Source organism: Pelecanus crispus, chromosome W (assembly GCF_030463565.1).
Source record: "Pelecanus crispus isolate bPelCri1 chromosome W, bPelCri1.pri, whole genome shotgun sequence".
Classification (NCBI taxonomy): Eukaryota; Metazoa; Chordata; class Aves; order Pelecaniformes; family Pelecanidae; genus Pelecanus; species Pelecanus crispus.
Genome location: NC_134675.1, coordinates 19,126,351 through 19,141,716, shown reverse-complemented (window position 1 = coordinate 19,141,716; position 15,366 = coordinate 19,126,351). Strand labels below are relative to the sequence as shown.

The 15,366-nt window shown below is 43.1% G+C and overlaps 1 protein-coding gene across 1 annotated transcript in view; it reads left to right on the top strand.

The window, feature by feature from the left end:
- Positions 1–6,459, top strand: part of LOC142596475 (ankyrin repeat domain-containing protein 55-like) — a 97,391-nt gene extending 90,932 nt beyond the window's left edge. Inside the window, 1 exon segment of the mRNA XM_075725595.1 lies at positions 6,382–6,459. Coding sequence (XP_075581710.1) covers positions 6,382–6,459 — 78 coding nt within the window.
- Positions 6,460–15,366: the final 8,907 nt, after the last annotated feature.

Genomic DNA, 15,366 nt, shown 5'->3' with positions numbered 1-15,366 from the left:
AGAATTAGTAAAGTATTTGGAAGAAGTATGTTGTCACCCTGGTAGCTCCAGAGAGACACAAATCATTGCAACATGCTGGGGACTGGCCCATGCCTATCGAGCCGTGGTCAACACTAATCAGTACCCTCAAAAGAAAGAGAAGGTCTCTGGGTCTGATGACAAAACAACAAGCACTGTGGCTACTCAAACCCCCACTACAGGCCCTGCAGCTACTCCAACCCCCACTACAGGCCTTGCAGCTACACAAACCCCTGCCCCAGGCACTGTGGCTACTCCAGCCACAGCCATGAGCACTACGGCTACTCAAACCACAGCCATGGGCACTGCGGCTACTCAAACCCCAGTGACAGACACTGCGGCTAAACCAGAGAACCAACCCGAACCAGTATCAGTTGCCCCTATACAGAAGAAAAAATACACGAGGAAATCAGTTCGTTTAGTAAGGGATGAAGATGAACCAGGGCCATCACGAGAACCAGAGGAGGAAGAACCCATAAATGAGATGGTGACCACCCGATCCCTATCCCTGAGTGAGCTGCGAGATATGCGAAAAGACTTCAGTCATCATCCAGGTGAGCACATCATCACCTGGCTGCTCTGATGCTGGGATAACGGGGCCAGTAGCCTGGATTTAGAGGGTAGGGAAGCCAAGCAGCTGGGATCCCTTTCTAGGGAAGGGGGCATTGACAAAGCAATTGGAAAAGGGGCAAAAACGCTCAGCCTCTGGAGGCGACTTCTGTCAAGTGTGAAGGAAAGGTATCCCTTCAAGGAGGATGTTTTATACTACCCAGGCAAATGGACCACCGTAGAGAAGGGTATCCAGTACCTGAGGGAATTAGGCGTGTTGGAGGTGATTTATAGGGGCCTGAATGATGAGCAGTTACCCAAAGATCCAGATGAAGTCAGGTGCACACAACCCATGTGGCGGAAGGTGGTACGGAGCGCACCAGCATCGTATTCCAACTCGTTGGCAATACTGGCCTGGAAAGATGACGAGGCACCAACAGTGGATGAAGTGGCTAGACGACTCCGGGAATATGAAGAAAGTATCTCTTCCTCTCTACGGGCCTGTATCCCGGCTGTGGAAAAACTGTCTGAAAAAATATGCCAAGAGTTCCAACAACTCAGAGAGGATCTGTCCTACTCCCCACCTGCACGGACCAGTGTCTCAGCCATTAGGAGTCAACGTCCCTATGCTCAAGAGAGAGGATATAGAGGATACACACCACAGGGCACCCTGTGGTTTTACCTGCGTGATCACAGAGAGGACATGAGAAAGTGGGATGGAAAATCCACCTCAACCTTAGAGGCACGGGTGCGTGAGTTGCAAGGAAAAACTATTAGAAAAGGCAGTTCTCCCAGGAAAATTGCAGCTCCAGTTTCCAGTGAGCAGTTCCCCAGACAGAGGAGGAGGGCTAATTCTACTCCAGATCTTAATCAAGGGACTTTTGATTCACATTTACAAGGCGTGAACAGCGAATACTGTGACCAGTGTTAGAGGGGCCTTACATCCAGCCAGGTGGAGGAAAGGGACAACCGGGTTTACTGGACTGTGTGGATTCGATGGCCTGGAACGTCAGACCCACAGGAGTATAAGGCTCTAGTGGACACTGGTGCACAGTGCACGCTAATGCCATCAAACTATAGAGGGGCAGAACCCATTTGTATTTCTGGAGTGACAGGGGGATCCCAACAGCTAACTGTACTGGAGGCCAAAGTGAGCCTAACCGGGAATGAGTGGCAGAAGCACCCCATTGTGACTGGCCCAGAGGCTCCGTGCATCCTTGGCATAGACTACCTCAGGAGAGGGTATTTCAAGGACCCAAAAGGGTACCGGTGGGCTTTTGGTATAGCTGCTTTGGAGACAGAGGAAATGAAACAGTTGTCAACCTTGCCCGGTCTCTCAGAGGACCCTTCGATTGAGGGTTGCTGAAGGTTGAGGAACAACAGGTGCTGATTGCTACCACAACAGTGCACAGGCGGCAATATCGCACCAACCAAGACTCCCTGATTCCCATCCATAACCTGATTCGTCGACTGGAGAGCCAGGGAGTGATCAGCAAGTCTCGCTCACCCTTTAACAGTCCCATATGGCCAGTGCGAAAGTCTAATGGGGAGTGGAGACTAACAGTGGACTATCGTGGCCTGAACGAAGTTACACCACCACTGAGTGCTGCCGTGCCAGACATGCTAGAACTTCAATATGAACTGGAGTCAAAGGCAGCTAAATGGTATGCCACAATTGATATTGCTAATGCATTTTTCTCCATCCCTTTGGCAGCAGAGTGCAGGCCCCAGTTTGCTTTTACCTGGAGGGGTGTTCAGTACACCTGGAACCGACTGCCCCAGGGGTGGAAGCACAGCCCCACCATTTGCCATGGACTGATCCAGACGGCACTGGAACAGGGTGAAGCTCCAGAACATCTGCAGTACATTGATGACATCATTGTGTGGGGCAACACAGCAGAAGAAGTTTTTGAGAAGGGAAAGAAAATAGTCCAAATCCTTCTGAAGGCTGGTTTTGCCATAAAACAAAGTAAGGTCAAGGGACCTGCACAGGAGATCCAATTTTTAGGAATAAAATGGCAAGATGGACGTCGTCAGATCCCAATGCATGTGATCAACAAAATAACAGCTATGTCCCCACCAACTAGCAAAAAGGAAACACAAGCTTTCTTAGGCGTTGTGGGGTTTTGGAGAATGCATATTCCAAATTACAGTCAGATCGTAAGCCCTCTCTATCAAGTGACCTGGAAGAAGAACGAATTCAAATGGGGCCCTGAGCAGCAACAAGCCTTTGAGCAAATGAAACGGGAGATAGTTCATGCAGTAGCCCTTGGGCCAGTCCGGGCAGGGCAGGATATTATAAATGTGCTCTACACCGCAGCCAGGGAGAATGGCCCTACCTGGAGCCTCTGGCAGAAAGCACCAGGGGAGACTCGAGGTCAACCCCTAGGGTTTTGGAGTCGGGGATACAGAGGATCCGAAGCCCGCTATACTCCAACTGAGAAAGAGATATTGGCAGCATATGAAGGGGTTCGAGCTGCTTCAGAAGTGGTTGGTACTGAAGCACAGCTCCTGCTGGCACCCCGACTGCCGGTGTTGGGCTGGATGTTCAAAGGGAGGGTCCCCTCTACACATCATGCAACTGATGCTACATGGAGTAAGTGGGTTGCATTGATCACACAACCGGCTCGAACAGTAAACCCCAGTCGCCCAGGAATCTTGGAAGTGATCATGGACTGGCCAGAAGGAAAAAACCTTAGAATATCACTAGAGGAGGAGGTGACACGTGCTGAAGAGGCCCCACTGTATAATAAATTGCCAGAAAATGAGAAGCAATATGCCCTGTTCACTGATGGGTCCTGTCGTCTTGTGGGAAAGCATCGGAGGTGGAAAGCTGCTGTATGGAGTCCTATACAGCAAGTCGCAGAAACTGCTGAAGGAGAAGGGGAGTCGAGTCAGTTTGCAGAGGTGAAAGCCATTCAGCTGGCTTTAGATATTGCTGAACGAGAAAAGTGGCCAGTCCTTTATCTCTATACTGACTCATGGATGGTGGCAAATGCCCTGTGGGGGTGGCTGCAGCAATGGAAGCAGAGCAACTGGCAGCGCAGAGGCAAACCAATCTGGGCTGCCGCATTGTGGCAAGATATTGCTGCCCGGGTAGAGAACCTGGTTGTAAAAGTTCGTCATGTAGATGCTCATGTACCTAAGAGTCGGGCCACTGAAGAACATCAAAACAACCAGCAAGTAGATCAGGCTGCTAAGATTGAAGTGGCTCAGGTGGATTTGGACTGGCAACATAAGGGTGAATTATTTATAGCTTGGTGGGCCTATGACACCTCAGGCCATCAAGGAAGGGATGCAACATATAGATGGGCTCGTGATCGAGGGGTGGACTTAACTATGGACAGTATTGCACAGGTTATTCATGAGTGTGAAACATGCGCTGCAATCAAGCAAGCCAAGCGGTTCAAGCCCCTTGGGTATAGTGAACGATGGCTGAAATATAAATATGGGGAGGCCTGGCAGATTGATTATATCACACTCCCACAAACGCGCCAAGGCAAGCGCTATGTGCTCACCATGGTGGAAGCAACCACTGGATGGCTGGAAACATATCCCGTGCCCCATGCCACCGCCCGGAACACCATCCTGGGCCTTGAAAAGCAAGTCCTGTGGCGACATGGCACCCCAGAAAGAATTGAGTCAGACAACGGGACTCATTTCCGAAACAACCTCATAGACACCCGGGCCAAAGAGCACGGCATTGAGTGGGTATATCACATCCCTTACCATGCACCAGCCTCCGGGAAAATTGAGCGATACAATGGATTGTTAAAGACTACCCTGAGAGCAATGGGTGGTGGGACATTCAAACATTGGGATACACATTTAGCTAAAGCCACCTGGTTAGTCAACACTAGGGGATCTGCCAATCGAGCTGGCCCTGCCCAATTAAAACTTTTACGTACTGTAGAAGGGGATAAAGTCCCTGTAGTGCACATAAAAAATATGCTGGGGAAGACAGTCTGGGTTACTTCCCCCTCTGGCAAAGGCAAACCCATTCATGGGATTGCTTTTGCTCAAGGACCTGGGTACACTTGGTGGGTGATGCGAAAGGATGGGGAAGTCCAATGTGTACCTCAAGGGAATTTGATTTTGGGTGAAAATAGCCAATGAACTGAATTGTATGATATGAATTGCTTTATAATACTGTATTTCATCTCTTAACTGTATGTTATCTCTTAACTGCATGTTAATATAATAATAGAGTTAATGTTAATATAATAATATAGTAGGTTAATATTAATTATATAATACTGTATATTATGATTGCTATATGCCACATCAATGGTATTGCAATAAGAATTGCCCAGCTTAATGAAAATGAACTTTGATGAAACCATGTTGGAATGAGAACTGTCTTCAGCATGCAACAGTGCAACACTACACACCACCTCTCCTGCTCTGAAAGAGTGTGATGACAGATGGAACTCAAAGTCATGGGCTAAATGAACTCAATGGACATTTTAGAGGGATGGACCATAGACGAAGGGAATGATATCTGTGTGTATATCAAGATAGGGAAAGCGGTGGTGATTAAACACATTGGAAAGGGGAGGGCCTGTGCATGACGTAGATGGTATAGAATAAGGGGTGGATACTGTCCTGGTTTCGGCTGGGATCGAGTTAATTTTCTTCCTAGTAGCAGGCATAGTGCTGTGTTTTGGATTTAGTAGGAGAAGAATGTTGATAACACACTGATGTTATTAGTTGTTGCTAAGTACTGCTTATGCTAGTCAAGGACTTTTCAGCTTCCCATGCTCTGCCAGGCGCACAAGAAACTGGGAGGGGGCACAGCCAGAATAGTTGATCCAAACTGACCAAAGGGCTATTCCATACCACATGACGTCATGCTCAGTATATAAACTGGGGGGGGGGGTGGGCCGGGGAGCAGCGATCGCTGCTCGGGAACTGTCTGAGTATCGGTCGGCGGGTGGTGAGCAATTGCATTGTGCATCAGTTGCTTCGTGTATCATTATTATTATTATCATTATTATACTGTTACTATTAGCATTACTATTTTACTTTATTTCAATTATTAAACTGTTCTTATCTCACCCCAGGAGTGTTTCTCACTCTTACTCCTCCGATTCTCTCCCCCATCCCATCGGGGTAGGGGGAGTGAGCGAGCGGCTGCGTGGTGCTTAGTTGCTGGCTGGGGCTAAACCACGACATGCCTCCAGTGAGGTATTTCAATAATTTTAATTTGTGCCTCTTTGGGTTTTTTTACTTTGAGTGCTATACTAAAACTGCAAATGTAGGGAGATGCTTCATTCTAGAGGCAAAAGAATGAGTAATGTGGAAAACTGACTTTCCCTATTTGGTGAAAGGGATAGAGAAGAGGTTACTTTATCATTTGTGTATAGGTGTTTTCAATATGAAAATGAATTTCAGATTATTCTGTGCATATAACATTATGTAAAGTTTTTCAAGTTATTATCTTAGATGTGTTTGAGTTTTTTGAGTCTCGTAAATATTTCCAAGAAGGAAGTAAGCTTGGAGGAAGGAAGCGATACAAAAATTCGCGGATACTATTCCTCAACGTCCGAACCTCTCCACAGGAGGAAACGGAGTATTCAGAAAGTTCCCGAAATACAACTCAATAGCAACAAAGTTACTATTAAGCAGGCATCCTTTATTGCAGCGCTGGGCAGCACTGGGGATCGTTCCACCATGAGTGCTCCAATGATTTGGCAAACTTCCAAAGATTATATACTATAAAGTCCTACATATTCACAGGATTTCCGAGAATTCATATAAACAAACATGAGATTTCCTGGAACTCATTAACATATGCAAATGTCCAATCCGCAGGCGCAGTCGTCCTCTTTGGTGGTCTTCGGGGGTCCTCCGGTGGTCTCCGATAGTCCTCCTCACTTGTCCACTGGTTGAACTTTGGGCCTCCTTTGTCCATACATGGTCATTGAATTAGCTCATCAGTCCTTTGGCCTTGGAATGTTATGAAACCAGTTCCTTGAGTGCTAATCTTGGCACAGGTGTCCTGAGTCTATGTTATCAGTGCTTTAGTAAGCCTAACGAGCTTAAGATCTGTTTTAATTGTGCCAGACAAGGAGTCACATTCTTCGAAATATCTGTCCTATTTATCTACTCTGCTTCAGCAAGTAACTAAAACTATCTGGGTCAGGTATTGTCAGAGGTTTGGCCCTTTCATTCCCCCCTTTTCTTTAAACTTTGTAAATTCTTTTACCAAGTTTCTAAATTTTCATATTTCATTACCTTAGGCAACGCCCAAACTCTTATGGCCAGTTTCTTTAGCTTATACCACAAAAGGCAATTGACGACTGTTAGTACGATAACAAACACTAACAATATCAAAAGCGGGTGAACTACAATATTCAAAGTTTTCTCTGCAGAGGGTGAGTATCCTGAAAAGATATCCCACCGGTGATGGGTGGTATCAGATTCAATTTGACTAGACAGTCCGACAAGCTTGTCTGGTTATTACCGTTTTCTCAGAGATAAACTTGCATGACTTAATTTTAAGCTCTCATAATGCCAAAACATTGCTACTTGTTCTTCTGTATATGCAAAAATGAATATGTTTCATAGTTTGTCCATGCCAAGTTAAATGGGTTATATTCTTAAAGCATCCTATGAATGGGGTGGTCACGTTGTATTCTTCAACTACTGATCGATTGTTAGTCACTAAGCACACATATCTAGCATTAACTACTTCAAACATTTCAAACACATTAGGAGACAGGATCATCCATTTACAATTGTTAACAGAATGTTCTAACAAGCAGGGTTCATATAATTCAGATTGTTGTCCACACAAGATGCCGTCAGAGGTGGTTTCACAGAGATCCAAATCATATGTTTTGTTATCATTCCCAATATATTTCTCTCGGAATTCTGGTAACCAATATTCTAGGTTCTCTTGACTCGAGAAGAGTGTTGGCAGAATTAAAAATTTACACATTGTTTCAGGGTCGGTTACATTATAGTATATTAATTTTCCTGCACACCATCTATCATAGCACTGCACAAATTGCGAATAAGCTTTTACCCAGTGTCTGGGGTGGACCCATTGTCCAAACAATTTTCTCCACATAAACTCATTATTACTCATCAAGTAGGACTGTACCTTATTCTTTTGTTCCAATTGCCACATAACTTGTAGGGTACAAACAGTCCAATCCATAAATTTTGTCAAATTTTTAAGTGATTGTATCTGGGCAATTATACTTTCATTAAAGAGATTTAAGGACTCCTTCTTATCACATCTACTGAATTTAGGAGTCCTATTCCAGTTCCTGCACCTCCAAGCTCTACAGGGAGGTGTGGCTGGAAAGGATATATTAAAGAACAACATATGTTTTTGCCTTGTCTTTGCCACCTTCTTACAAGTGGATGGTAATCTAATCAGTTGGTCCTGATTCGCAGTGGGTCTAAAAGTCTACTAACTTGTTCAACTACTTGTGACACAAAGTGTGGTCCCCTGTCAGAGGAGATCACTTCTGGCACTCCAAATCTGGGAATAATTTCTTTCAATAGAATTTTTGTTACACGATTCTCTACCTTTGGATTATTCTTTAAGCATATTTCACATCTATCAACCATAGTTTTTACAGTTTGAAACAGATTTCTGGCTACTATTTGCTTGGTGAGGGAATTATACAAAGCTTCAGTTCCCCAATGAGTTTTGTCATGTTCTGTTCTTACCAATTTCCATAATATTCTAAAGGGAACTATTATTCTGTTATCTTTTAACATTGCCCACCCTGATGGGCAAATTTCAGCCTTTAAATCAGTAATTAACTTCTGATCCTTTTCATCATATTCAGCTATCTCAGGTAGTGGCAAAGATTTTTCAGGAATTAGACTTAGTATCTCACCTTGTTCCGCAGCTTGCCTTGCCTTATGATCAGCCAATTTATTTCCCACTTCCCTGTCAGTGTTACCTCTCTGATGTCCTTTGCAGTGCATAATCGCTACCGCTGACAGAAGTTGTACAGCATCTAAAAGTCGCAAAATTATATCAGCGTGTTTTATGACTTTCCCTTGAGCGGTTAAAAGTCCTTGCTCCTTCCAAATTGCCCCATGGGCATGAACTACACCAAAGGCATATTTTGAATCTGTCCAGATATTCACTCGCAATCCTTCAGCAAGCTCTAATGCTCTTACTAAAGCAATTATTTCAGCTCGTTGTGCAGATGTGCCCTTAGGGAGTGACTTCGCTTCCACCACTTGGTCTGTGGTGGTCACAGCATATCCTGCCATTCGAACTCCATTCTTTACAAAACTGCTCCCGTCGGTATACCAAGTGTGGTCAGCTTCTTCTAGCGGCTCCTCCTTCAAGTCAGGCCTACTCACATACACAGTCTCAATAGTTTCTATGCAATCATGCACGACAGCCTCCATTTCCTGTTTATCGGTTAAAAAGGAAGCAGGGTTGATAATAGTAGATGTGACAATTTCTACATCATCCTGTTCCATCAGAACTGCTTGATATTTCAAGAATCTTGATGGCGAGAGCCAGTGTCCCCCTTTTTGTTCTAAAACAGAGGTTACAGTGTGGGAAGTGTGCACAATCATCTTCTGCCCCAATGCGAATTTTCGGGCTTCCTGGATGATCAAAACAACGGCAGCCACTGCCTGAAGGCATCCTGGCCATCCTTTACTTACTTCATCCAATTGTTTGGAGAAGTACGCTACAGCTCGTTTATAAGGACCCACTCTCTGGGCCAAAATTCCCAAAGCCACTCCTTGCCTTTCATACGAGAACAGCCAGAAGGGCTTCATTACATTGGGCAGGCCCAAAGCTGGAGCCCTCATTAATTCCAATTTCAGTTCTTTGAATGCCCTCTTGGCTTCATCAGTCCATATTAATTGTATCTGGCTATTTTTCAGCAGTTCATATAGAGGTTTAACCAAAAGTCCATAGTTATATATCTATAATCTGCACCAACCTGTCATTCCCAGAAAGGTTCGAAGTTCTTTTACCGTGGTTGGTTCTGGAGTCCTGCAAATGGCTTCTTTTTGGTCATTCCTGAGCTGTCTCTGTCCCTTAGAAATTACGAATCCCAGGTATATTACTTCCTTCTTCAAGATCTGGGCTTTCTGTAATGAGACTTGATAACCCCTTAGTCCAAGAAAATTTAACAAACTCACAGTCCATTCTTTACATTCTTCATCCTTTTCTGTGGCTATCAAAATATCATCCACATACTGTAAAAGGATACCTTTTCCTGGAGGTCTTTTCCAGGCCTCCAATTCTTTAGCTAATTGATTTCCAATGATCGTGGGGCTATTTTTAAATCCTTGAGGTAACACTGTCCAGGTTAGTTGGGTTTTTCATCCTGAATCAGGGTTTTCCCATTCAAAGGCAAATAAATTGCGGCTTTCAGGGGCCAAGGTGAGGCAAAAGAATGCATCTTTCAGATCTAGTACTGTGAACCATTCATAGGTTTCTTTTAAACTAGTTAATAAGGTGTATGGGTTTGCCACTACCGGGTGTAAAACTTTGCCCGCAGGTCTTGTACCAATTAATATGTTTTGCCATCAGGCTTTTTGATAGGCAAAATAGGAGTGTTATACTCTGAAGAGCATTCAATCAATAATCTGAATCTTATAAATTCTTCTATAATGCTTTTCACTCCTTGCCTGTCTTCTGATTTCAAGGGATATTGTTTTACCTTAATAGGTCGTGCTCCCTCTTTGAATTTAACAACAATCAATTCTGCATTTTTAGCTTTTCCTGTTATTCCCGAGGCCCATACTCCTGGGTATACCTGGCCTTTTATTTCTTGTATAATTTCTTCTTCTTTAACTCGGGGTTCAGTGAGAGCCAGACTTAGAATTTCAATGTGTTTTTCTTCTGGTATTTTAAAAACAATTTCTCCATTGTTAAATTTTATTTTGGCTAATAAGTCTCTTCCCAAAAGTGGTCTAGGAGCTTCAGGCAGATAGAGAAATTTGTGAATCTCTACACTCTTCCCAATTCTGAATTTTAAGGGTTTCAAAAAGAAAGCCTTCTCGACCTGTCCAGTTGCTCACACAATATTAACATTTTGTCTACTTACGGGCAATAAATTCTGATTTAATACTGAAAACGTGACACCTGTATCTACTAGAAATTCTACAGGTTTTTCCTCTTTCCCTAGCTGTACTCTTACCAAGGGCTCCGCTAGGGAAGATTCCCCTGGTCCCCGTCAATTTTCTTCCATGTTGGCAACTTTCACCAATTTGCCCAATCTCGGGCAATCCTTTTTCCAATGCCCCATTTGTTTACAATAAGCACACTGGTTTCTCAAGAGGGGCTGATTTCCTCTGGGTGAGGCACTTACACCACTTCTCATGGCTCCTCTCCCTTCATTAGCGTTGTTTCCCGAGGAGTTCCGAGAGGGTATCTGACCCCCTGTGGTGCGCAAGGCAGCCACTGTAGCATCAGCAATTGTTTTGCCCATTATTCTCTCTTTCTGACTATCTCTGTTCCAATACACTTGCCAAGCAGTCTCCAGCAATTTTTCTAAATCTCTCGCATCTGTTCCTTGCACCTTCTGTAACTTTCTCCTGATATCATAAGCAATCCATTCCCTGTACCAAAACCAGAGTCTGTACTTCACTAAACACCGCATCCAACATTGCATCCACATCCTCCCAATCAGGGTCCTGAGTTTTCACAATTAATTCAAATCCTTTAGCAACCTTTTCGGGATCATCCCGATAATTCTTTGCAGTAATTCGCCAGCAGTCCAAGTCTGCTAAAGTAAAAGGCACTTTAATTCTAACAGGTCCTCCCACTCCCATCGCCTGCCTTAGTGGAGCCTGTATAATAGGTCCCACTTCACTCCGAGTTCTGGCAGTGATGGGAGAAAATCCGATATTAGTTTCTTCCCTGACTCGTGCCTCTGATTCTTCACCCCCAACAGCACCAGCATCTCCTTCCCTATCACCTTCTCTCTCTGGCGGAGGCAAATAATCCTCCAGCCTTTCATTCTGCGAGCCAACTTTTAAACATCTCTGTCCAATGCTACACGCCGAGCAACACCTCTTTAATTTTCTCTTTTGCTTATTTTCCTCTCCTTCTATCGCCAGAACCATAGGGTTCTGGGGTGCTAGATTAATTCCACATTCTTTCTGCCATTCAGGGTGATTTTGCAAAGTGAAAAACATATCTGCATAAACCACTTCATCCCATTTTCTCTCTCGTCGTAGAAATAACATAAGTTGCAACAAAGTATTATACTTTAAAGTTCCGTTAAAAGGCCATTTTTCTCCATCATCAAACTTATATAAAGGCCACCACTGATTACAATATTTTATCAAGGTTTTATGATTCACATTCCCTCCAGGTGGTCCCCCAATATCTTTCCAGTGAGCTAAAATGCAGCCCAAAGGGCTCTTTTTCAGAACTCCGCCTTGTTGGTTCCCCATTCTAAAATTTATACAACACAAGGACAAGGACAGAGACTGGGGCACGAACACCACACACAACTAACAATTACTGTCACAGATACAATAACAACTACTACCCCCTGATAATAAATGTCGACATAGGATGATCAGAGATTTTCAAATATGTGTATACCAAACATATATCACACACGCGTATGTAAACCAGAATCAAATAGAAATGCACAAATAAACGACTGTACTAATCAAATGATCAATACAACCATGCAACGTAGTAACCAGGTGATTAATACAAATTGTACATGGAATTGTATGCCACCCTGTGGGGTTCTCATGGACCTCGACTTATGAGTAGCTTCAAATGACCGGTCAAAACAGAGAAAAAAAAAAAGAATGCCTTATTCTTACCAGAGGTCCTTGTCTGCCCCTGCATGGATCTGCCAAATCGGGGAGTCCCTCCAGAGAAGTCTCCGGGGCCGGCCAAGGGAGTCTCCGACTCAGGGGGTCCTGCAGCCGGACAGAGATGGTCCCATCTGGGACGCCAAAATTGATACAAAAATTCGCGGATACTATTCCTCAACGTCCGAACCTCTCCACAGGAGGAAACGGAGTATTCAGAAAGTTCCCGAAATACAACTCAATAGCAACAAAGTTACTATTAAGCAGGCATCCTTTATTGCAGCGCTGGGCAGCACTGGGGATCGTTCCACCATGAGTGCTCCAATGATTTGGCAAACTTCCAAAGATTATATACTATAAAGTCCTACATATTCACAGGATTTCCGAGAATTCATATAAACAAACATGAGATTTCCTGGAACTCATTAACATATGCAAATGTCCAATCCGCAGGCGCAGTCGTCCTCTTTGGTGGTCTTCGGGGGTCCTCCTCACTTGTCCACTGGTTGAACTTTGGGCCTCCTTTGTCCATACATGGTCATTGAATTAGCTCATCAGTCCTTTGGCCTTGGAATGTTATGAAACCAGTTCCTTGAGTGCTAATCTTGGCACAGGTGTCCTGAGTCTATGTTATCAGTGCTTTAGTAAGCCTAACGAGCTTAAGATCTGTTTTAATTGTGCCAGACAAGGAGTCACATTCTTCGAAATATCTGTCCTATTTATCTACTCTGCTTCAGCAAGTAACTAAAACTATCTGGGTCAGGTATTGTCAGAGGTTTAGCCCTTTCAGAAGGAAGTTTGCAGATGGAATATTCCTAATTAGAAAGCAGTTACAGCTTGAGTAATCAGAATTCCTTGAGCGTAGTTATAGCTTTTAGATGGGTTTGTACTACCTGGCTTGTTATGAAACCTCAAGCAGTAGCTGCTATGTGCAGTATCACTCACATACTGTTTCCTTGTTCTGTCTGCCTGTGCTATGTGGATTCTTGGTGAGAGATTACCACTTGAAGCTGTAAGCTTAGCTGTTGGGTGGGGTTTTTTTTTTGAGGAGTTTCTGTTCACCAACAACCTTTGGGCTTTTGTGATTGATATAATGAGCCTTAATAGACCTAACACCTTCCTGTGGTGGTTGTGGTGTGATCTGTACTTCCCGACTTGCAAGCTGGCTTTGCTGGCAAGAAAACGTCATTTTGGCTATACTTTCTTAAACTGTAATTGTCATTTGTAGGTCACTTGGGCAGTAATTGTCACCTCCATGGAATATATAGGTGATAACTCATATGACATATACCTGTATTCATTTTGAGGTTGTTTTCATTATTTATGAAATAAGATTAAAATAATTTGTAAGAGTTCTCTTTGCTCAGAATAAGTAATGATTTCCATTTTTCATGAATGCCTGATGTTTCTTCAAAAACTGTTATTCACAGGTTAATCATAAAACACAATGCTGGTTGACTTTAGGGGAGTTATTAGGTTTTTGTAGGACACTGCCTGAAGCATCAGTTTAAGATTTGGGCATAAAGGCTTAGTGCTTTCCTTTCAAAATGGTAGCAGGATGTGAAGAAGAAGAATAGAAGTCCCATATGATTTAGGGATTGAATGGGGTGATCTCATGGTATATGAGTTTTGCATGTCTGTCTTTACTGAAGTAATCTCAGCATTTTAACAGGGTTTTTCCTCTTTAAGATAACTTATGTTCTGTGAGTTAAGGACTGTCACCACCAGTAGTTATGAAATGATCATGTTGGTTTTACTGTGTAGTATTTCAATGGACTTTGATCCCTTGCCTCTTTGGCAGACTTAACTGTGAAAGTAACCTGACAAACTTCTATCTCCCTTTCCTCTTCACTTAACATTGTACCTAACTAGACTTGGCAAGGAAAAACTGTTTCACTTTGTGGTCCACAACTACATAGTAGAGATAAAATGTTGACTTGGCTTTTTTTAAAAAAAGAAAAAGCTTCTTCAATATTTATTCAGCATCAGGTTGAACTTTCACCTTAGATTCCTAATACACTGCATCGGTCTGTAAAACAGAAGACTGTGCTGTGTAATTGCTGAAACTATTGAGTTTTCTGTTGTTCAGACTTGCAACTTAGTCTGACTCAAAGCAGTTAATGGTGGACAATTGGTGTTTAGCAGCATTTCTCTTGAATGATGGCACTGTGTTTAAAGTTTTGGTATAGCTTATATGCAGGGTTTCTGCACCTGAGCATATTTATATGCTCACATTAAAAAACACTAGTTTCCATAGAAATCTGTTCCTTACTCTGATCTGAAGTATGGCTGCTTGTTTTGTTAGTTATCAGCCCCACCATATTTTTTCTTTTTTCTACGGCTTTCATCTAGGCAGGATGGATGGAAGGAAGTTTAGTGTAACTCTGGTTGTTTCCCCTAGAACTAAATTTCAATTAAGAATCAAGCTTGTAAAAGTCAGAGACTAGCGGTTTAAAAAAAAAATAGCACACACTAGAAGGGATTGTGATAGCCACTTTGTGGGTTCAGAGGTGTGTAGCTTCAATCTTGCAACTGCATTGATCAGCAGGGGAAAAAGTAAAATACATCAGAACAGCCTAAAAGCAGATATATGCTGCACTGTAGTGTGATTTTGACACTATAGTCACAACTGCTTGTTTCCTGTACTGTAGGTGACTGGATTTTCCACTTAATTTTCTATTGCAGGTAATGGAGCATGAGTTTCAGTTCTCTTGCCTTTTGGGAGCTGAGTACAGTGGAATAGTACTATAAACTGGAGGTTTTCTTTGCTCTCTTGAAACAGATACTAAACTTCCCAAAGTGCAAAATAGTAGAGATGTGGACTTCAGTTTCCCATGTGTAAATCAATCTGCTCAGAACAACTAAAATGTATTCCAAGTCTGGAAAACAGTTGAATATAGAAATGGCATTTTTTTAAAAAGATGAAGTAATCTCATTTTGACTTCTCATGAAAAACATTCTACTTTAGAGCAAAATATGTGATAATTCTATATTATTGTTTATTTCTGTTGAGTTGGTTAT